At 37.0% G+C, this 23,063-nt stretch overlaps 1 protein-coding gene across 8 annotated transcripts in view; it reads left to right on the top strand.

Moving 5' to 3' along the window:
* lrp1bb (low density lipoprotein receptor-related protein 1Bb) overlaps positions 1-23,063 on the top strand; it is a 288,809-nt gene that overhangs the window by 185,409 nt on the left and 80,337 nt on the right. For all 8 annotated transcript variants that reach the window (XR_014532697.1, XM_083536546.1, XM_083536541.1 and 5 more), the window contains 14 exons: positions 5,525-5,656; positions 5,944-6,171; positions 7,605-7,779; positions 8,048-8,142; positions 8,424-8,573; positions 13,809-13,949; positions 14,585-14,710; positions 14,945-15,076; positions 16,467-16,601; positions 16,702-16,831; positions 17,355-17,481; positions 17,655-17,806; positions 18,137-18,261; positions 20,465-20,836. Coding sequence is in view for 7 of the 8 variants with exons in the window: in XM_083536546.1 (XP_083392672.1) it covers positions 5,525-5,656; positions 5,944-6,171; positions 7,605-7,779; positions 8,048-8,142; positions 8,424-8,573; positions 13,809-13,949; positions 14,585-14,710; positions 14,945-15,076; positions 16,467-16,601; positions 16,702-16,831; positions 17,355-17,481; positions 17,655-17,806; positions 18,137-18,261; positions 20,465-20,836 (2,220 nt within the window). In the remaining variant the exon portion in view is untranslated. The remainder of the gene's footprint in view (positions 1-5,524; positions 5,657-5,943; positions 6,172-7,604; positions 7,780-8,047; positions 8,143-8,423; positions 8,574-13,808; positions 13,950-14,584; positions 14,711-14,944; positions 15,077-16,466; positions 16,602-16,701; positions 16,832-17,354; positions 17,482-17,654; positions 17,807-18,136; positions 18,262-20,464; positions 20,837-23,063) is intronic.

Genomic DNA, 23,063 nt, shown 5'->3' with positions numbered 1-23,063 from the left:
TGAAACAGATCTGTCTATTACTTTGGTATTGTTTTGTTTTAGGCTTTGCAGTATGCTACGCTCTTTCTGTGCAAAGTAACTCTTTATATAAAAGCATACACTAGCTTAACAAATAAATAACACAATAAACAATAACTAAAACAAATAAACAAACAAATCAAACAATTAACTAAATCAAGAAAACTTAATTGATTGTTTAATTATTCATTCAGTCAGTCAATTAGTCAAGCTTCTTCTGCAGACACCGTCGAGCCTAGTACTGTGCTGCAGGTTATAGAGAAAAGAATATGATTTTTCCTGGCTCAGGATTTGTGAACGTGCAGAATGAATGAATCCAGTGCCCACTCTATGGCATGAAAAGTCATTTCAGCTGATTCCCGCTGTTCATTCATTTCTCTGGCCCATCAAAAGTGCCTTCAATGAGTGTGGTGAATAATTGAAAAAAGTGGTCATGCAGAGAACAAGCCAGCCTAATGTGGCCTCTAGACGTGTTCCCCTACTCTGGCTAAATTTATTTTAATTGTGTCCTACTAGTTTGTCTAGCAGCTTTTTCTATTTTCTCCTAGTGAGGACATCTTTAATTTATCTTCAAAATCTTTGGTGCCCTCAATGGCTTATCCCATTTCAGAAAAGTACTGTGTGTCTGTGTGTCTGTCTGTATATATATATATATATATATATATATATATATATATATATATATATATATATATATATATATATACACACACACACACACACACACACACACACACACACACACACTGTGTGTGTGTGTGTGTGTGTGTGTGTGTGTGTGTGTGTGTGTATATATATATAATATATATATATATATATACACACACACACACACACACACACACACACACACACACAGTGGAACCCGGTTATCTCGCCCTCGGTTACCTCGAGAACCCTATTAAGTCGACGTTTTTGAAGTGGAACCGCCAAATTCTCGCTTTTTTAAAGCATTTTTCATTGGTTATGTTGATTTTTTTTATGTCGCCGAACCCTGATATCTCGAGCACAAGGGGGGAAAAATTTGCCATTTAACGTCGGTTATCTCGGTGCAGCCGCAGCAGAACTCACGGAAGTGGCGGAAAAATCAAACCTTACAGCTGCTACAGGTGTTGTATTGTATACTGGTGAATCTCTGCTGTTAGTTACTGCACATATGCCTTTTGTTGTTACATGTTATGCGATGAACGGGAGGCGAAAGCCGCGCTTGGCGGCGCGGAACGTGGGATGAGCAGCAAAAGCATAGAATGAACACCGGCAGGATCGGGGGGGTGGGGGGGAATCCGCGATGCGCTTTGGGAAGAAAAGAGCAGCCGGTGAGAGAGTGCCGGTGGGAAGACACGTACCGGGATACACATGAGCGATAACAACGACCGGCGTGAACCAACATATACCGACAATAACGGACAGTGAGAGTGTGGAAGTTTAAATAGGAGCTGGTGATGATGATAAACGAGCACCATATGTGCGCGATTAAAGCCGGGAGCTTCAGAGAAAGCGGCCGAGAAAACACCTGACACGCTAAAGGGGGCTGAAGGGGGCGTGGCAGGTGGATTCCTGACAGATAAACATGTACTGTATGTATTTTTATAACATGCCTTCATCAAACTAAACGCGGCAACGCTGTTGTGTAAAAAAAAAAAAATCCTTCAAAAACACGTGCATGTACATTCTCATTTATTAACGCACATCATGTACATAAAGAAATTTCAAGCACGTTAATATATTGCCACCATTTTGATTTTCGTTTACACGTTTTGATTTACCTCTACACTACTGCTGCAACTGTGCCACCTACATCATCTGGAGCAGTTTAGAATCAATATTTGTATAATAACATGACAAAACATTAAAAATTTAAATAAAATTACCTACTCACCAGAAATGCAGACTCATAATGTGCACCGCTCCTCAGAGGCTGTAATCCAGTGGTACGGCTCGTATTCACTGGTCTGGAAGTGGAGAACAAACTCTTTCCCGGGCTGAGACAAGCTAACTAGCTTCGGTGTTGGCTGACCTTCTCACGATGTCTAGCTTTTCTTTAAAATTTATTTTTAAGTATGTCTGAGACCAAATCAATTTCTCTTTCTCCGTAAGTATAAAAAAGTCTAACTTTAATGTATTAATATGTGCTGAGCGCTACAGACGTGTTTTGCCAGTCGAACTTGGCTGTAACAGTTTCCCTCTGACCAACCAATCAGAGTATGGAAAATGCTAACGCTACTGTGAGGCGGATATGAAATCTGATTGGTTAAAGAAACAGAGCTATTTTTTAAGACTATGGCCAGCAGAACAGACTTTGAAGGCCCTGGGCAGATTAGATTGACATGGCAGTACATAGAGGCTGAAATCTGATTGGACACAAAATCTAAAGTCCACATACACATACTGGAAGCAGTGCAGCCAAGAGAAACTCTACAAAATGGAGAAAATAAACTGTTGGGAATAAATTAATACAGTTTTATGGAACACATATTAGAATTTAGGTTGTAAATGTAGGTCAGTGCTTAGATAGTGTTTAGGTCAGCAGTGAAGACTTTGCTGGCCCTGACGGCCGCACTGATATATATTGGCGGTTGTAACGGTACATGCATTCAAACAGGGCTTTCAGTTTGGTACACAATGTGTGGAACATAGTTAAAATAATAAAAGTTTATTATTATTATTATTATTATTTAACTTACACAACAATGCCATGGGTTTAAAAAATAAACTAGACTAGTTAGCGCAGTGTCAATCTGTACTAGAAATAAGATTTGTTTTGCACATGTCGGCATAGCATAGCGTTAGCCGCTAGCCACGTTATGGATTATTTCGTGTTTTATGTCAAGCTTCAAGAAAAGAGTAAAACAAACACACACACATCAATTAAATTTGTGTCAACTTAATCAATATATTAAAATATATTTTTTTAAATATTTTTAAAATATAAAAAAAAATTTTTTTTATAAAATATTATTTTCTATATTATTTAACCAAGCAGGCATTTTATCAAAAAAAAAAAATAAATAAAAAATATTATAAAAAAAAAAAATAATAATAATAATAATAATAATAATAAAAAAAAAAAAAAAAAAATATATATATATATATATATATATATATATATATATATATATATATATATATAGAGAGAGAGAGAGAGAGAGAGAGAGAGAGAGAGAGAGAGAGAGAGACCCACCAATGAGACATAACACTGATTATCTCTTCATCATGGCACCTGTTAGTGGGTAGGATATATTAGTTCCTTTTACACATTGTATCATATGACTGCAATGACAAAAATATGAAATGTTCTTAGTTTTTTTTTTTATGGGGTAGACTATTTATCATTTGCTAATATTAAAACATTCCAGGTGAATAGCCTTCAATAAATGTATGCTTCACTTGAAGTAATCTTATTTGCATCACTTCAACCCACCCAAACAGCAGAAAATGTTGCCAACAAGACTAGGCTCAGTTCAGATCTTCTGCCAGTGCAGTCGAGTGACTGTTTTACTCTGATAAGTGCCGACAAATTGTGCTGCGTTGCCAAGGAAGCCAATAAGTATAGCTAATCCAATCTTAAAGAGCCCACCGGGAAAGCCTGGCTATCACTGCCGTCCAAGTTCACAGCTAACAGGCCAAGGAAATTGGGTTTGTGTTCGGTGTTACAGTGTTGGCAGGGGAGAGAGGGAACCTCTGGACGCCAGAGGAGTGTAATGGGAGAAAATGCTCAGTGGGTTAATGGGGCTAGACTGCAGGCATCAACAGGCTGTAAATATGTTATGTGTAGTAGAAGAACTGAGGGCAACATGAGGTTAAAGAAAGAATGTTGGGGCACCAGTCTTCCTCCCATACAAGCTGTATGATTTCCATTTCTATTAATGTGCACAAATGCCTGCAATCCCATTTCAGAATGGAGTTTGTACTCTACCCAACAGAGAAATAAGTGGAGTGCAGGCAAGCATGAACATTTTTTTTTTCTCCGCATGTTACTTATTTTGTTATTTGTCAGCTTAGGTTGATGAAGTGTGTTACGTCTTTGTATCACATTTTGGCCTGGTTATCATAAAAGCGGGGCAGTATAACAAGAGCTCCCTTTCTCGCAGTCAATTTAAGAATCCTGCTTATTCAGATTTTTTTTTTCCCCATACAGTGTGATTTCCCCCACAAGACCTAACAAATGTATAATTAATTCACTGGTTGCTAGACTATGATTTAGCTGCTTATTCATGCTTATGGTAAATTATTACAAAAATATGCCAAATGCATGTATTAAAATTGGGGGGAATAATGAGCCCATTTAGGAAAATCCCAGCAGAGCAATTATTATAATTTTTTTTGTTTTTTACAAAATGCAAGTTAATTGTGTTGTTATGCAGCTCTGGGTTCACTGAAGGGTTAAAGATTCAAGAAACATAATCTGTGGAAAATTTCCATATAACTAACTAATATCTAATGGCATGCCTGACTGTAAGCACTGTGCGATTCCAAAAATAAAAGGCTGAAGAATCATATCATGTTTGTGTAAATCCAATTATCAAGCCATTTCCAAAGAAAAGCAGCTAGGTCAGAACCTTTGCTAGCTCAGATATAAATTACAAGAGAATTGCAGGACGTGTCCAGAATAAAAAAAAGGGGGAAAAAAAGCCTCTTCTTCTGTGCATGCTTTGTTAGTGAAGCTTACTTGTAGAGCTAGTTATTTTGTGTCACTGTGTTACCGGTGATATTGCCAGGAGAGCTCTCCTCTTTTAACATCTGGATGTTCCGTGCATGCATTTGCGTCCGCTTTAGCTGCTCCCTCGGTGTTCTTGGAATAGTGCTGACAAAGACAGCTTTGTGAAAAGTGAAAAGGCGTAGCGAGCTAATTGACTATTCTCCAGTGACCTCTTAGCCATTATCATGTGATCTGCCTGGTCAGCAATAGTCCCTGATGAAGTACCTCAGAAATGGCTGCTCATGAAACAGATATGCTAGAGCTGTTTCAGAAACAGCAAGAGGGTTTTTTTATGCACTGCATAAGGTTATGTGGTTCATAGCAGTAGTTTGGATGAATAGCATTATGCAAAAGACATCAAACACTAAGAGCATCAGTTTATGTACGTTATAGTAGCATTCAAGTTTTGAGCCGGATCCTATTTTCTTTTAAAACTTTTTTTTGTTGTTGTTTGTGAGGGTTTTTTTTGTGTTATGTTTTGTTTTATGGCAGCACCTGTAGCTATTTCCTTTAAATGTAAGCAGTTGGGCTGTTACCTTGCAGGCCATAACACTTTATCAAGAAAAGTAATTTCCTTCATTTTCACTGTTACTGCTTTACAGAGTGTTTTGACAGTTTGCCTGTGTCTGTCTGCACTAGCAGGTTTGAAACACAATTTGTTCAATTGATGTCAGCAGAGGTTAGCTCATATTCCTTTAAAGATGGCAGCATTCTTGAACCAGGAGCCATTATACTTGGTATTGATTTCTCTCCTTGGTGTGTTTACTTTCGGGATACCCTGAATTCATGTTGCTGCTGGTTTTCCAGCCTCAAACCCTTGCGAGGAGAACAGTGGAAGGGGTCCCTGCTCGCATCTTTGCCTCATCGATTTCAACCGCACCGCCTCATGTGCTTGCCCACACCTCATGAAGATTTCGTCCAACAACCATTCCTGCGTGGGTGAGTTAACACCTCTCTACTCTGCTTGGGTTCATATACCGTTCTTGTTTTATACAGACACACAAGCTGGTGAGATAATGAGACAATGTGTGGCATGTTTACTTCAACAAGGTGCAGATTTTTACAGGATTTCAGTGTTGAGTGTTAACAGTGTCCAAGAAGCTTTTTTAACACATATCACATCCTATCTGGAGGTTCCCGAACACCTTTCCACTTATATCACACGGGAAGTCTTTGTTATTTACTCATCTATCTTCCCACGTGCTTGTTTGCTGCCTATTTCCCAGCATTGAAGCGGTTTTTGCTGTATGTAAGACGTTCTGAGATCCGAGGCGTGGACATAGATAATCCCTACATGAACATCATGACTGCTTTAACTGTCCCCGACATTGACGATGTCACGGTCGTGGATTACGACGCTCTAGAGGAACGGATTTATTGGGCAGATGTGAAGACTCAAACGATAAAGCGGGCCTTCGTCAATGGAACAAGCCTTGAGACGGTCATCTCTGGAGGTAGGGTTGTATTTTTAACAGGGGAAAAGAGTGACACAGGGCATTTTGCCTTTTACTGCTCAATGCCAGATTGTGATAAGTGATAAGAATCTAATACGTTAGTGCCATTTTAATTTATTAACCCTTAACGTGTTTATTGTAAATTTGCTTCCCTATAGTGAGACTTTGTGTTATAAATGAATTCCCTGTACTTTCAATTTTCTTGAAACCCATCTTGAAATTTTTTTTAACTACTAGAAGAACATGTCCAGGGTGAAATATGACAAATAAAATGACAAAAATTGGAGAGTGCTTAGGAAAATGATGTCTACATGATTTGTTTTCAGGTTTCTCTAAACTGTATTGAAAAGAAGATATTTCAGTATTTGATGAATACACTATACTCCTGCACATTACAAATATGTTGTTTTTTATTATCCTTTAAAAAAAAACAAAAAAACTATGCTTAAAAAAAATAAATAAGAAAGTGTTTAATTATAATATATGCAGCACAGCAGGCACAAAATAAAAACTGTACTTGTGAATTTTGAGGATTAGTGCTATTAGTGCTAATGCAGCTTGCTATCCATTTCAGGGTGGACAAATAAGAAATACATTACCCCTCTGGGCAGGTGGAATATGCAATGTGCTGCCCAGCCCTATGTTTCAGTTTTTCTCAAAAGCTTAAGCGACTCTGAAGTGGTAGTCAGTGTAATGTAATAATGTGTGATTAGCATGCTAGTCATTTAAGTGAATATGCACTGGTAGGAATGAGTGAGTGTAATATCATGTAGCACATTGTGATTACACTCTTTATAAAAGTCAACAAGTTGGTGTTTAACACTTTATTGAGATCTTATTCCAATGATTTATTCAGACTATTGTGATTCTGCTGTTGTACAAGAAGAAAAATTACCCAAGCTTAAAAAGGAAGAATTTTAACAACAAATCAACGATCAATAAATTGAACTGAGACAGATTGAATATTACATCAAATATTTCAATAATGATCTTGTTTTCAATTTGCATACAAGACAATATAATTATTTGTTTAAGCCCATTAAAAGCTTAATATTATGCCTTATTGGGCTTAGTTATATTCTATTCTTAGAATAGAATAGAATCTATTATATTCTTATATTCTTATATTCTATATTTTTAGTAAAAGCTTAGTTTTTGCCCAGGAGTAAACTTAAAGCATGATGCATGCAGGTAAACTAGATCTCAAGGTTCACCTAAAATAGCAAACATAGCCACTACCGCATTACAGAGTGGCATACATTTAAACATACATACCAAATATTTTGGTTTTTGAATCTACCTGTCTTATCAATACCTATCTTATCAAACAAATAAAAAAAATGCTTTTCCCATGCATCCAGGTTACCTATTTGTCCACCAGTGAATATGTGAAGGTTGATGCCTTTATTGTGAGTCGCTTTTGGTATTTGCAGATATTCAGAACTGCCGTGGCCTTGCAGTAGACTGGCTCTCAAGGAATATGTACTGGCTGAGCTCTGAAAATGAAGAGACCCAGATCAATGTTGCTCGACTGGATGGAGCATTAAAAACTTCAGTCATCCATGGGATTGATAAACCAAAGTGTTTGGCAGTACATCCAGCCAAAGGGTATGCAGTCCAAAAAATATTTAAATATTTTTAACATATACTGTAAAAAACTTTTGTAATATATTATTTCATGTATTTAATGGATTTGTGCACTAGCTTGACAAAACAATAAATGCAGAAGAAGCAGAATTATTCAATAGACATAAAAAGGCAGAACTTGTATCAGTGTCCAGTCCAATCCAGATCTAGGGTTAAGTTGTATTCTGAAAAAATATGCAATGCACTGTATATATTACGATAAAATAGTCTTTTAAAATTAACACAATAGGAAGATTTACTGGACAGATGGAAATACAATCAATCTAGCGAACATGGATGGGAGTAACAGGAAGGTTCTTCACCAGAACCAGAGGGATCCAGTAGGTAAGTTTACACATACATGCTTTCAATTTCTTAACCTGTCTGAAGGTCTACTTAAAGTCAAAATAATTCACTTGTCAAAACTGATTTCCCCTCAATGTCCATTGCTGAAGCAAAATAGTATTTTTATTAACAGTCACAGATGTATGCCACATAGTGCCGCACTATTTTTCATCTGGGCCAACACACATCACTTATTGTTCTATTTTAAAGTCTTCTAAAATATATAAATCCATAAACCCGTACAAAGCCCAGCCTTCCTAACCTTCTACACCCCACCTTAGGTCTCTCAATAGACTTTCCTGCAAGCAAGTTGTACTGGATTAGCTCTGCTAACAGCACGGTCAACCGGTGTAATCTGGATGGCAGTGGATTTGAGGTGATTGAAACTACGAAGAAGAACTTAACGAAAGCCACAGCTTTGGCAGTCATGGGTAAGCGGTTCAGCTCTGACACCCATCACGCTGAGGTTATATTATACATTTCTCAGTTTCCTAAATACATTATATACTATTGTTGAATTCATGTTTCAAAAGGAATGACCATTTTCATTAACATTTTGCACTTTAGTGTTGCTGATTTACTTCTATTAACAATGTTTTAACCATGTTTTTGCTATATAGCAACATTCCTGTAGCTTGCTATTATGGTTTGTTTGTTTCAGTACTGGAATGGATACGTTGTGTTACCATGGCATTGTGGTATGAGAAAATAAATGGAGATATTTATTATCCGCAGCACACCCTCAGTACCCGAACCATTTCCAAAAAATGCATTATACTTTAGTTTGGAAAAGGAACAAAATCTCCAATGAGTTTAACCTGTTTCCTATTTAGCTGCTCCACTGGAAGCAGTATAGCTAATTAAATATGGGAGAACTTGTAGACTGAACCCAGGCATACACTTTCCTATACTAAAAGTGGGGTGAGAAGCTGATATGATTGATTTCTATCCAGATGGAACAGAATAACGAAGACTGGTTGTTTACATAGACACCCAACTGCTATAGAGCATCTGCTTTTTAATCACACCATTCGCATTAGGCTGGGTAAGACTCAAATTACAATTATTTTCATATGCCAGAAATCTGATTAGGTACAGCTCTTGCAGGGAGAGAACAGTCTGGTGGCAGTGGTCAGTTGCTAGCAAAAGGTGTACAGAGGGTAATCAGTAGAGATCCGTCAAACATTATAAGCACTTGAAATAAATCATATGATTTGCAAATTTATTTGCCTACCACTCGGAAAAGAAGTAATAAACAATACGCCTACATCTATTCTGGCTTGCCAGGGGTCGTTGTAGTAATTGAGAGAATAGAAAGAATTGAACAGGCATATGTTTTACAGATAAGAAGTATAATTAACAAGACAGTAATTTTCTCTCGATCCTTCTTTTTTTTTTTTTTTTTTGCTGTTTAAAATGTAAGAGCTGTAGCACAGTTTGTTAAACTGAAGGACATATTTGGCACTTTAGAACTTTTCCCTTAATGCGTAATCGCTTTTGTAAACACCTCCATGAGACAAATGAAAAGTATGTCATCTTTATGCATATTAATAATATGAACTCATACTAATAGAGTTACTAGTACAAGTAATAGTATATACTAATACAAGTAATGCATGGTATTAATATTAAACACCTAAATAACATTTGCATTCATATTAAAACTAACATGAGACATGTATAAAGTGTCCACACAGATACACCTCAGTAGGGAGATTCATAAATGCTGATCCTGCTAGTTCTAGAAACTAAAGCTAAGTAGTTTTATAATGTCCAATGTAACTTCTAGGCCCTATGCTGAGCTTTGAGTAATTTTAGTCCTAAGAGCATTAGTAGCACCATTCATATGAGTAATTGTCAAAGGCTTGGTGAATACGGGTCCAGGATATCAAAGCCAAAAGCACAGTCCGGTCCTGCCAACACAGCACATTGGCTATTCTGTGACTTGTTCCTAATAGACTTCTAATGGAGGATGTTTTAGCGGGTGCGCTACTGTTATTTGAAATCCTTTGTTTTCACAGTACTAAAAACTGCCCTGCAGTACACGCTGAAGCTGTTTCCGTCTGAGTCTGTAGCTGTTATATAAAAAAAAACAAACAAAAAAAACAGGTCACCTGAAAGACTAATGGTGTAAGTTTAAAAGAAGTAGCAGGCTACAGCATAATGGCAAAATGAAGCTTTCGCTAGGTGCTATCCATCACAATTATTTCGTCACAGTGAGAAAAAGCTTTCTCGGACTTTTTGCAAAGCTGTCTGTATCTGTTCAGGAGATACTTGTGTTTGCTATTTGTGTAGGGGAACAGATTTGTGGAGCAGATTTGGTAAGCCAAAGCACAAATTACTTTATAAACAATCTTACACTGTTAAATTCATGTAAATTACCGTAGCATGAAGAGCAAGAGCACTGTTATAGCATTTTTCCCCTTACTTCTGCATCTTCATCTTCTTTTTCTACTACTTTTGGTTAAATGCTGAGCTGTGTTCAAAGTATTACAAGCAGTTCCATATGAAACCATGTTTGCAGATTCATTGTAGCTACGAAGTTGTATGGAATTCTTTTTAAAGCAATTCTGCCCGTTTTTATATATATATATATATATATATATATATATATATATATATATATATATATATATATATATATATATATATATATATATATACCATCTGTCTTGAACACTTTCAGCAGGAGAAAAAATAAATTATATATATATATATATATATATATATATATATATATATATATATATATATATATATAAAAATATATAATTTTATTTTTTTTCTCCTGCTGAAAGTGTTCAAGACAGATGGTTCTTGTTGAAAAGTGGGGTGATTATTTGTTCTCTACAAGGGCTTTTAGTTCATAAGTGCACAACTGAAACCTTCTTTTTATGCGTGAATGTGTGTGTCAGTGTGTGCATCTATCTCTTTGTCCCAGTCTAGGTAAGCCTGGGGGTGGAACGATGGTCATGCAGTCATGTGTGTGGGTGTCTGAGTGGGTAGCATTTGGAGAAGAGTAGTTTCAGAACTTTTGTTTCACTGCACAACAACTCTGCCATAAACTCTGATCTGCTTGTCTGTTTGCTGTTATAAGCACATGTTTTGAACTTTAAACAGCTTATAAATGGGAGAGCACACCTAGCGCATAAAGAATAATAAACCTGGCAGAAAATATGACCTCTGGAGAAAGCGCCATAAGAACTGCTAATCCTTTCATACATCCAGGTAAAAGAGAGACAGGTTTTTGAATAGGTTTTTCCTCTTTTTTTTAATTACCTGTTTATGTGCTAAAAAAATAAACTTATTAGGATTCAGTAGTTTCAGCGTAGCTTATTCAAGGTTAATCAAAGGAATAGAACCGCTATGGAACAAACAGCTCCTTCCTAGCCCTCTGATGTTCCGAATCAGCGCAATCGATTAGCTATTTGGAACACAGCGTCTGAATGTCCTGAGCCCACACCCTGTGAAGATTGAACGAGATTGTGATCTAAGATCTTTGGCCTGTATCTTTGCCATCTCTCTCACAGGCGAGGGCGCCTTAATTGAAGAGATTTACCAAGGTTAACCATCATGCCATGTTATCAGTTTATGCCCTTATAAAGCTGTTTCATCTGCAGAGCTGTAAAAAATCCTGATAGTATTCACCTGCCATACAAATATCCATTCACTGGTCAAGTGCAGCGTAAAGAGTGATGTCAGACAGGTTATATCATTGTGTAGAGATGCAGAAGGAATATTCCATTTACAAAGCTCGAGCCTTACTTGGGGTTAATGTACAGTAAATAGAGGTTATTTGGTTTGCTTACTTAAAAAAATATCCGATTATTTCATGAAGACGAAGAAGCACGAATTTTTTTATTTTATTTTTTTTTGTCAGCTTGTTTTTTCAATTTCAGAATGATTTGGTGTGTGATGTAGTTAGAGCTCCTGTTCAGATCATGTGACTTTGCATCATCTGCAATCAGATCAAATGCTTAAATTGGAAATTGCTCTTGATTAGATGTGCTGTAAACCAGGCACCAGTGATCAGTCTGTTCTTGTTAACCAGGCATGAAGTTTGGATGTTCAAATGTTTGCATTTGCATATTTTTATTTTATTCCACACGTTTAATCAAAAGCTTGGTGGCAGTTTATTTAGGTCACGTATAAACTTATACATGTGTCTTTAAATACATAATAATAATAATAATAATAATAATAATAATAATAATTATTATTATTATTATTATTATTATTATAATAATGATACTGCCTGAGTGGGAATTCTATATTCTCATGTACCTCTTGCTATCTTTCGAATGTCAAATGTGACGTACAAATGTCAAAAGCTACTGTCAGGTACACAGTGCATAAATAATTTACAGACTGATCAGCTGTCACATGCCTTACTCCAATGCTTTCTTGTTTTAATAACATGACTGAGACAGTGCTGTCAATCTATTAAAAGGTTATGTCATTCTTCCAATGCAGACTTTTTTCATGGTTGTTTTTAAATGAATGCAGTAAGACATGCATAGTTTTATACTTAAACATAACACCTATTAGTTACTTTGTCTAATGTACTCAAAAACTTCATTTGTCAGAAATATAGTGATGGAAAAGGGTAAACAAGTATATGCATATATAAATCACGAAACAAAACAAAAAATCACTAAGCACAGAGAGCGCAGAGCAAGTGCTAAATAACTGCTTGCAAAATCATATACATTCATAATTTGAAGGATTTTCTAGACACTTCTACCATTTGCTTTCTCCTTGTGTTTGCCAAGAAAACTCATGAACCTAATCTGAAATATATGGCATGTTTGATTTACTTCCTGCAGATTGGTTAATTCAGAGTTGAATCACCTTTTCACCTAAATGGAAGAGTATAAGGGTTTACTTTTAAGCGGACCTCCATGATCCTCGGTCTTTAACAGGCTATTTTGGTCGTCAATTACTGGAGTTTTAACCACAAAAAGGAAGAAGTTGGCTAAATTCAAACTTACTAAATTGCATATACCAGTATGCAGGCAGTCTATGAGAATTATTAATCTACATTTTTTTATATCCACAATTTTGTATGTAGCGTTCATAAGCATGTCTAGGTCATTAGAGATGATATGAACTAATATCTTAAAATTCATTAAAACCCACAGCTTTACTACATGATATTTCATAGATTTTTTTTGTTCAATTTTCCAAAGTGCCTAAGATCAAGGTCACCTTTTTCCAGACTGCTAAGAATTTGTACTGTATGGCCTTTATTCTAATATTCCTGGTCACCTAGTGTGTCAGCACTGCCTGTCTCTCTGCAGCACACAGGCACAGTTCAGGCTCCGAGCCAAGAACAACCTCTGTGGTCCTTTTGTTGAACACTGTGCCGAAGTAGGAACAACACACAGGCTGCTATCTACAGTGATGTTCTGACATTGGTCGCACTCCGACGGCTCTATGAATGGAGACACCTCTTCTCAGACCAGGGCATTGTGCCAGGATGCTCTAAACACTGCTTCATTGACTTTCCTAGAGACTGGAACAAGCACAGTGCCTCGCCTCTATCTAGTGTTATAATTTACTAATGAGCTGGAGTAGACCCATGGGTGTACTACTCATGAAGTGACCATACATGCATGACAATAGCTTCTACCCATAGACAATAAAAGATTCATATGCTTTAACAGGTGGCAAGCTGTGGTGGGCAGACGACGATCTAGCGCAGATAGGCACGGTGGCAAAGCGGGATGGCCGCGGAATTGTGGCACTGCGCAATAAGACCAGCGGAGTGGTTCACATGAAAGTGTATGACCGAGAGGGCCAGAAAGGTGAGCTGCCAAGACGCAAAGATTCTATATGTTTATGAAAAAGTGTTACTGTGTGTTAATGTAAATTAAAATGGCCTGTGAAATTGGATGTAAATGAGAAATAATGGCTGGCTGGGCTTTTCAATAGCTTTAATTTGATGTTGATTTATTCTTGCATAGATTGCAATGAGTAACATTTAGAGTTTATGGTTGGACTATTACATTAAGTTTGATAACAAATCCTCCCTTTCTTTTTCAATATGTAAAAGTGCACTGCAGATTTATCGGTGAATCACTTTTCCATTTTCTGAGTTATTAGGCAAATAATTCAGGGTAATGGCAGGTCCATTAACAACGTTGCCGTGGATCCCACTAAACTGTCCACTTGAATAAAGAATGACCATTAAGCAGCTCTGATGTATATCTATTCAGCCCCTAAACGTTTCAAGCAGCAGTTAGCTTCTCTATTCATATTCTGCTCTGTCTCATTACTGTCTTAGACAGCTAAGGAGTGATCTCTTTGGGAGCACGGCAGGTTACATGCTTGCTAGGTGCTCCTCTTCAGTCATTCAGGCATTATTATAGACCAAAGGAACTAGTTTGGGGAACGTCTGTTAGAGCGGTAAATTTTGTTGCTGTTGTGTTGCATCTTACAGGGAGGAACGCCTGTCAGTTAAACAATGGCGGCTGTTCTCAACTGTGTCTTCCTACATCGGAGAATACTCGCAGCTGCGCATGCACTGTGGGCTACAACCTGCGTCCTGACCGTCTCTCCTGTGAAGGTTTGCACATGGCTACAGTGACTGAGCAGTATTTAATATGCCAATATGTTTTAGTGCTTTCATTTAACATCCACAACATGACTGATTAACTTTGAAATTTTCTTTTAGCAGCTACATTTTAAAATCATATCTAACTTTGCTATATACTGGTACATTTTTTCTTTATTATGTTATGACATTAGATATAATCCATTGGGGATCTTGATTTGCTTCTGTGTGTTTAATTCATGTTAGGTCTGAGCTCATTTCTAATGTACTCCGTGCATGAGGGTATGCGTGGAATCTCTCTGGACCCAACAGATCATACAGAGACACTGATGCCCATCACTGGCACTTTGTTTGCTGTCGGAGTGGACTTTCATGCCGGTAAACATCCATCATTCTCTCTATTTGGGTGCTGTCTCTGTTTTAGCCTTTATCTTTATGCATGCGTGCGGTAACGTCTCTCAAAATTCTTGTCTCGCCTTGCTCTATGATCCGTGTGTGCACATCAATGAAATGTACCGTGTCCTACTCATCACGTTTTCGCATGTTGTTTACCGTCAGACATGGGAGCTAATATTAGCTGCTCAGTTTTGCACCTGTATAAAGGCAATTGAATTTGCTGGTGTATCATGTTTGGTAGAGATAAAAGGATGAGATGGGTTAAGTAAGCTGATGCCAGAGGCACCACAGATAAATGTTCCTTCATATCGTCTGAACCCAACATCACAAGGGACTCACTGTAATATATTGGACAATCCATCAAACAGAGGTTGGGTGTAGTAGACACAGCCTGTGCATGAACCTGGTGTTGTGCTGGAGATGTTTTGAATTTCTGCATTATTCATACCCCCAATAGACTGCTCTGAAGTGAATTTGTCACTGTTCACATGCAACTTGATTGACCCTGTTTGCTGAAAAGGCAGTAGTGACAAGTCACCATGACGAGTGTGTGCAGGAGAAGCGACCCCTGTGTGTTTCTGGGGATAATTAAAAACCACAAAATACGATGCGTTTTATAAAGCGGTGTTTTGTGTATATACTGCTATACACAAATAACATGAAAGTTCAAAATGCATGGTCTGAGCTGAGAGATCATGTCCCGTACCGACCCCAATTTCTGTGACCAAGGAGCCACAGCTAAAAGTGCTGACCTCAGCCAAAGGGCAGAGTATACAGATGGTCATTCTCTCTGTTCTCTGCTCCCTTGATCCCTTCTCTACAAGGGTAGCACATTCCAGCTCGGCTCAGGTGAGCAAGCTGAACTTGAGCCTGTGACAGCTGAATCCATTCGCATAGCTTTTGCCTGCCATTATTAGGCCGCTTTTTGGAGTAGGAAACAGATGGGCACCTTCTAGCTGGCTGCCGTTGTGCATTCAAGGTCCATTATCTAGATCTAAATGCTGCATTCATAGAAGACTGAGTGTGTGGAAAATAGACTAACCAAGTTCCATGCTACCGATTTATGTGGCGAAAACACTGAAGCTGATTTGTGTGCTACTAAATTCTGCATTTGACTTCAGAGAGAACCTTTTAGTGCAGGAGACACGCATATTCAAGGATTTATGTAAATCAGTTGTGGTTGTAGGCTCTCACATTCATTTTCAAGAATTTTGCTATTTTTTTTTTTTGGGAGGGGATTGACAAAAGTAACAGCACACACACAAAATTATAGTTTTGCCTGTGGTTCCATGCAAAAAAATTATAAAATATTTAGGGATACTTTTTGCTTATTATGTTTTTGCTTCTGGTAAATATAGTCTCCTTTCTACAGGCAATGACACTGTCTACTGGACAGACATGGGCCTGAATCGTATCTCTAGGGCCAAGAGAGACCAGACATGGAGAGAACACATTATTACAACTGGCATCAGCAGAGTGGAGGGCATTGCTGTAGACTGGATTGCTGGTATTATTATCTACACAATTGTTAAAAATTCTTTTATTTTGAGTGCCACTCCATTACAGACCTCAGCTTCAACTTTCTGTAAAAATTTTTTCCCTTTAAGGTAATCTCTACTGGACAGACCATGGCCTTAACCTCATTGAAATTGCTCGGCTGAATGGCATGTACCGTTCTGTGGTGATCTCAGAGGGGCTGGACCAGCCAAGAGCCATCGCAGTGCATCCACAGAGAGGGTATGTCACTGTACCAGAGAGACTTTGAGCCAAGATAACGCATTGATTTTTCTCACAAAACATCACCCTCGCTGACCTCATTGCAACGGGCAGGTTCACAATCTTTACATTTTAGAGATGTTTTTTCATTGAAAGGACTTTCAGGGTTTGGACTAATAAGCTGAAAACACACCAAAATAAGGATAGACTGTTATTTTTCTGGTAGAGTCAAAACTAAACAGTGACCTTGTTTGCATAAGAACACTGAAATTAGTGGCCGTAAACTGCCAATCAAGAACACAGAAGATACCTTAATTATGATTGTCACTTTATTAATGTATTCCAGATTACCAAAAATCAGTCAGCAAGGCAACATTTTTAAGAAGCTAGAAGGTATTTTAAGTGTTGCCTTGTTTATGGTCGTGAATTCAGTCACAGTCGAAAGGTTCTCTCATGCCAGCATGCATATGTTAATATTTATTACTATTTAACAGATCCTTAAAATAACTGTTGACCAATTTTTATGCCATCTTCTTTGAAACAGCTACTTATTTTGGACTGAGTGGGGGAAGAATCCTTGCATAGGAAGAGCACGACTGGACGGTTCAGATCAGGTCACGCTTGTTAGCTCTGGCATCGCTTGGCCAAATGGAATTTCCATTGACTACGAGGTACTGTAAAGTGCTCCATCTCTCTCTCCCTCTCTCGCTTTGTATGTCTCTCCATCATACTCCCGGATACTTCCAGCCTGAGTCTTGTTCCTCATTCCTCTTACTCTGCTGATGATAAAATGGACCTGTACAAAAGAAGATGCGCTGATGTGCATTTTCAAATTGCTTTCCAGGAAAATAGATTATATTGGTGTGATGCTCGAACAGACAAGATAGAGAGGATCAACCTTGAGACTGGGGAAAGCCGGGAGATTGTACTATCAGCCGCCAATGTGGACCTGTTCTCTGTGGCTGTGTTTGGGGCTTACATCTACTGGTCTGACAGGTAATTTATTATTTTACTAAATGCTTAGCTTTCTAAAAGTGGCCCACAAAGCCAGCTGCTACAGTCTTGGAGGTTTAACCTCTTCTATGCAAGGACACTGAGAGACCTGGCATAAGGCTTGACATTCCCTCAGCAAGATTCCTGACTTTATGAACATTTAGTGAACTTACTAAATGTCGTTTTCAAGGTGATGCTTTAGCTCAGCTAGTGTTGCAGATGCAGCTGGCTTGTGAGTTTAATTAAGCGCCATCGTTTTTTAATTATATAACTACAAGTAATTATACTGATGCCAGTTTTCATTTCCTGTTTCTGCTGTGCTGATTGTGGCAGAGCTCACGCCAATGGTTCCATTCGCCGTGGGCTAAAGAGTGATGCCAGCGAGGCTGTGACAATGAGGAGTGGTCTTGGTGTCAACCTGAAGGATGTGAAAATCTTTAATAGAGGCCGGGAGAAAGGTTGAGGTTTCAACTTGATGTTTTTTTCTTTTTTTTCTAATCGTTTCAATTTTTTTGTAGCTCTTTCATTTTAGGAAATTATTATCATTATTATTACTGTGTCCATGGCCACTGACAAATGCTTTGTCATGTAACCAGCTTTAAATCCACTGAACGATGAACTATGCACACATCCATTCTTTAGATTTTTTTTTTGCAATATAAATATAAAAAAAAATATATATATAGATATATGAGATTACATTGGTAGTCTACAGAGATTACATTGGTAGTCTACAGACATTTGGAATCTTCATCCAGTATCTTCATCCAGCTTACAATGAAGCAGTCTTCAAAGTTTTAAATGAAAAGAACAGTTTTTAGTAAAAACTACTTAAAAAAATATTTCAATATGTCATTATCCATGGTCATAAAATTCACTATTTGCATGTGTTTCAAACAGATTCATTAAGCCCATTAAATATTTATCCTTCAAGCAGCCATTCTTGAGTTCTTCTTGAGTTCCCATTTAAAAAAAAAAAAAAAAAAAAAAAATGTGTAAAATAAAAAGGAAAACCAGAAAGCCGTGATTTTGTTAATCACAAACCCATATTTTATTCACAATAGAACACAGAAAGCATATCAAATGTTTAAACTTTTAACAACAGACTGTATATAAGTATCTGGGAATTGAGAAGACTTGTTGCTAAAGAGGAATGTTGCCTCATAGTGTCTGATATAGGATTCTACCAGCTCAACATTCCTGGGTGCCAAATGTTTTCAATTGGTAAAATGTTTTCAATTGTTTTGGACTGCAGGCAGGCCACTTCAGCACCCAGACACTTCTATGAGCCATGCTGTTATAAACAATGTGATATGTAATCTTGCTGAAATATGTAGAGTTGTCCCTAAAAAATACTATATAGGAGCATATGTTGCTCTAAAACCTGTATATACCTATCAGCATTGACGGTGCCTGTCCAGAAGTGAAAGCTGCCCATTCCATATGAACTAATGTACCCCCATACCATCAGAGATGGGGGCTTTTAAACTGAGTGCTGATAACAAGTCGGAAAATCTCGCTCCTCTTTAGTCCAGAGGACGCAGTGTCCATGGTTTCCAAAAATAATTTCAAATTTCTATTTGCCTGACCACAGAACAGTTTTCCACTTTGCCTTAGTCTATATTAAATGAGCTTTAAACCAGAGAAGAAGGTGGACTTTCTGGATCATGTTCACATATGCCTTTTTCTTTGCATAATAGAGATTTAATCTGCATTTGTCAATGGCATTATTTTTGGAGTTATTTCTGAGCCCATCTGGAGATTTCTCCAGATTCTTTGAATCTTTTGATATTATGTATTGTAGAGGATGAGATATTCATCATTTTATTTTGAGGAACATTATTCTAAAATTGCTTCACAATTTCTCGACACAGTTTATTGAATATTGGTGAACCTCTTTTTTTTTTTTTTAAAAAAACCATCGTACTGACCTGTTGTTAACTAATCTAATTGGTTGCAATAAACAAAATGGTAACGCCTTTCCAGCCTTTTGTTGCTCTGAAGTTTGTATTTTGAGTCGTGTTGCAGCCATCAAATTCAAAATTACTTAATTCTTTTTCTTAACATTGTGCATTTTTGCTATTTATACATTTTATGTTTTCTGTTCTTTTATGATTAAAATATGTATTTATGTGATTTCCATACCATTGAATTCTTTTTTCATTTACATTTTACACAGCATCACCACTTTTTTTTGTAAATAGGGTGTAAGTAGTAGTGGATTCTTGTCTCATAAATTACCTGTGATATAAAAGAAAGATTTTTTTTAAATACAGCCAGTTGAGTAAAATGAAATGCAATGATTCTTCAGCAGTAGCAGTTTTATCCTGATCAGTGTCATGTGGATATCTGACCTATTCTAGGACACTGACCATTAGGCAGGAACTCAGGTTTGGACCTATCTATCATAGGAACCCATGCGCACACACACTCGTTCACACTGTGGGTAGAGTTAGATAATTAGCCAGTTTAACTATGTGGCATGTATTTGGGAAATCTCAAAGAACTGAAGCACATTTGGGAAAAATTCCACACAATAACTTGAAATCCGATAGCTGTAAAACGTATTGAAAAAAATAATTAGTATTATTCTTTTTAATTATTTTTTTATTATTGTAAAAAAAAAGTCATTAATTTCTCTAATGTGTTTGCCTTCTCCAGGCTCAAACCCCTGTGCTAGGAGTAATGGTGGCTGTCAGCAGCTCTGTTTTCATCTGGGCAGTGGCAGGAGAACGTGCTCATGTGCTCATGGCTACCTAGCAGACGATGGTTTCGCCTGCCAGAGATACGAAGGATACCTACTCTACTCAGAAAGGACCATCTTGAAAAGCATTCACCTCTCAGATGAGAGTGACCTCAATTCTCCCCTCCAGCCATTCGAGAAGCCAGAGTTCTTCAAAAACGTTATCGCGTTGGCCTTTGACTATCGTCAACACACCTCCGACCACAATCGCATTTTCTTCAGTGATATCCATTATGGGAACATTCAGATGGTTAACGATGACTGGTCAGGGAGGCAGATCATAGTTGACAGTAAGTTTAACTTTCTCTTTTTATCTTTGTGTGCTGTATGTTGAGGTCGACATATTCTGTGGCCAGCAATTCATAATAGCTGCTGTTTAGGTCACTTGTAGACTAAATGCTGTAATTCTGTCATTTACACACGAAATTACAAATTTCCCAGAGGACAGCTGGAGCACTGAGAGAAGTGTGCGTGCACTCTGAAATCTGTTTTCATCATGATGTCGACTTGTCAATGCGCTGACCTGCATATTGTTAAATGTTCTGCTACCATATCTATGCCTACCTCTTAGCAACCATTTGTAAAAAGCCATTTGCTGGAAGCCTTAAGTGTCAGGTCGCATGATGTATTGCTGTGTCCTACTGCATACTACACCTAGTAAGAGTGTTATAATGGCCGCCTCCATTTTTCTTCAACTAAATGGGAGCAATCTAGCTGTCAGGAATGATGTTTACAACATTGCATCTCTCTTTTTTTGCCCAGTATTGATGGATTAAAATATTTCGCCTTGTTTCCAACCTTCTCAAAACTATAACACAAATAGGGTTGGAAGACAGGGTGATGCATTTTAAGCTTCGGACTGTCATGCGTATCGATTTCTCTATGTAAAATATACAGCATGGGAGACATCCTGGTAGCAGTCAATAACTGATTCTGATGTGGCGCACAAAGAAATAGTTCAGCACCTAACAATGCTTTATTACCAATTATTGCCTTAATGAGCCTGCAGAAGCACATGCTCTGCATTAGAAAGATTTGCCTAATTACAAACTAAACAAGGTGGTTTGCATGATTTACTCGAGAAGTATGACCTTGTCCAGTAGACATAAGGTTATCATTAACCTTGAATGATTCATATGGATGTTCTCTCTTGCCTCTATGTAAAAATAGTGGAAACAGCAGTTACTGTAGATAGATAGATAGATAGATAGATAGATAGATAGATAGATAGATAGATAGATAGATAGATAGATAGATAGATAGATAGATAGATAGATAGATAGATAGATAGATAGATAGATAGATAGATAGATAGATAGAACTTTATTGTCATTGCATTGTACGGTACACAGCAACAAAATGCAGTTTGGCATCTACCAGAAGTGCAAAATGTAGCTATCGTACAAAAGTTCAGATAAATATGTGGCATATTTACAGCATTCGATAGTGATAAAATATGTAAACATATGTACAGTGAAAAAATATAAAAGCAGTAACAGTGCAGAGATGTGTGGACATCATTAAGAGATACAAAATGGTTCTGAGGCTATGGCATTGAAGAGGTATGTGCAGAACTGGAAAGTTACAAGATTATGGCATTTAAGAATTAGCAAGCTAAATAACCAGTCTACTGTATATATATATATATATATATATATATATATATATATATATATATATATATATATATATATATATATATATGTATGTAAGCATATGTACAGTGAATAAATATAAAGGCAGTACCAGTGCAGAGATGTGTGGACATCATTAAGAAGTATCATGAATAAACACATGACACATGAGTAGACACATGAATAAACCTTTGTGACAAAATATTGAATAATGCTTTTGGGTAATGCAAATTATTTCTAAACATTTTAAGTAATTAGGAATTTAGCTAACAGTAAACCTAGCATAAAGTGTTGCTCATGACCTCAGTATTAAAAAAAAATCAAAGATTAATAAACTGTGTTCACTGGAGAGTTCTTTATATTTCTATAGTGCACTTTGTGTTAATCAAATTTTAAGTTGATTAAGTAATTCAGTTTTTAATACTCAAAACTGGTTAATTAATATGTTAAATGAAATGTATTATTTTGATAAATTAATTAATAAATGTACTTCTAAATGGTTAGTAACACTTTATACTACATTACTGAGGGGTGCACTGAAGCCATTTTTACCAGACTGAGTATAATGACCTTTTTTATGACTGCTGTTACTAAAAAAACCCCCCAGAATTACTGGTTTAAAAAACAAAAAGAGCAAAAAAAATAAGTAAATAATAAAATTTAATGGAAGTGAGATACCTATAGAATTTATTTGGTTCTCTTTATGTTGCACAGATTTAAACAGGGGCCAGGATGAGTACGCGTGTCTATGCAATTAGATCGTTAGTCTTGTTATTTATAATGTTTGCAAGTTTTTCTTTTCAATCAGGTGCATTCATTAGTTACAGTGATTAGCTTGCATTATGCAGGGTTGGAGAGAAACAGAAAAGTGCTCCTGTACAGC

The sequence above is a fragment of the Silurus aristotelis genome, assembly GCF_946808225.1.
Source record: "Silurus aristotelis genome assembly, chromosome: 3".
Classification (NCBI taxonomy): domain Eukaryota; kingdom Metazoa; phylum Chordata; class Actinopteri; order Siluriformes; family Siluridae; genus Silurus; species Silurus aristotelis.
The sequence above is the reverse complement of the archived record's forward strand: the minus strand, read 5'-3'. Positions and strand labels throughout refer to the sequence as shown.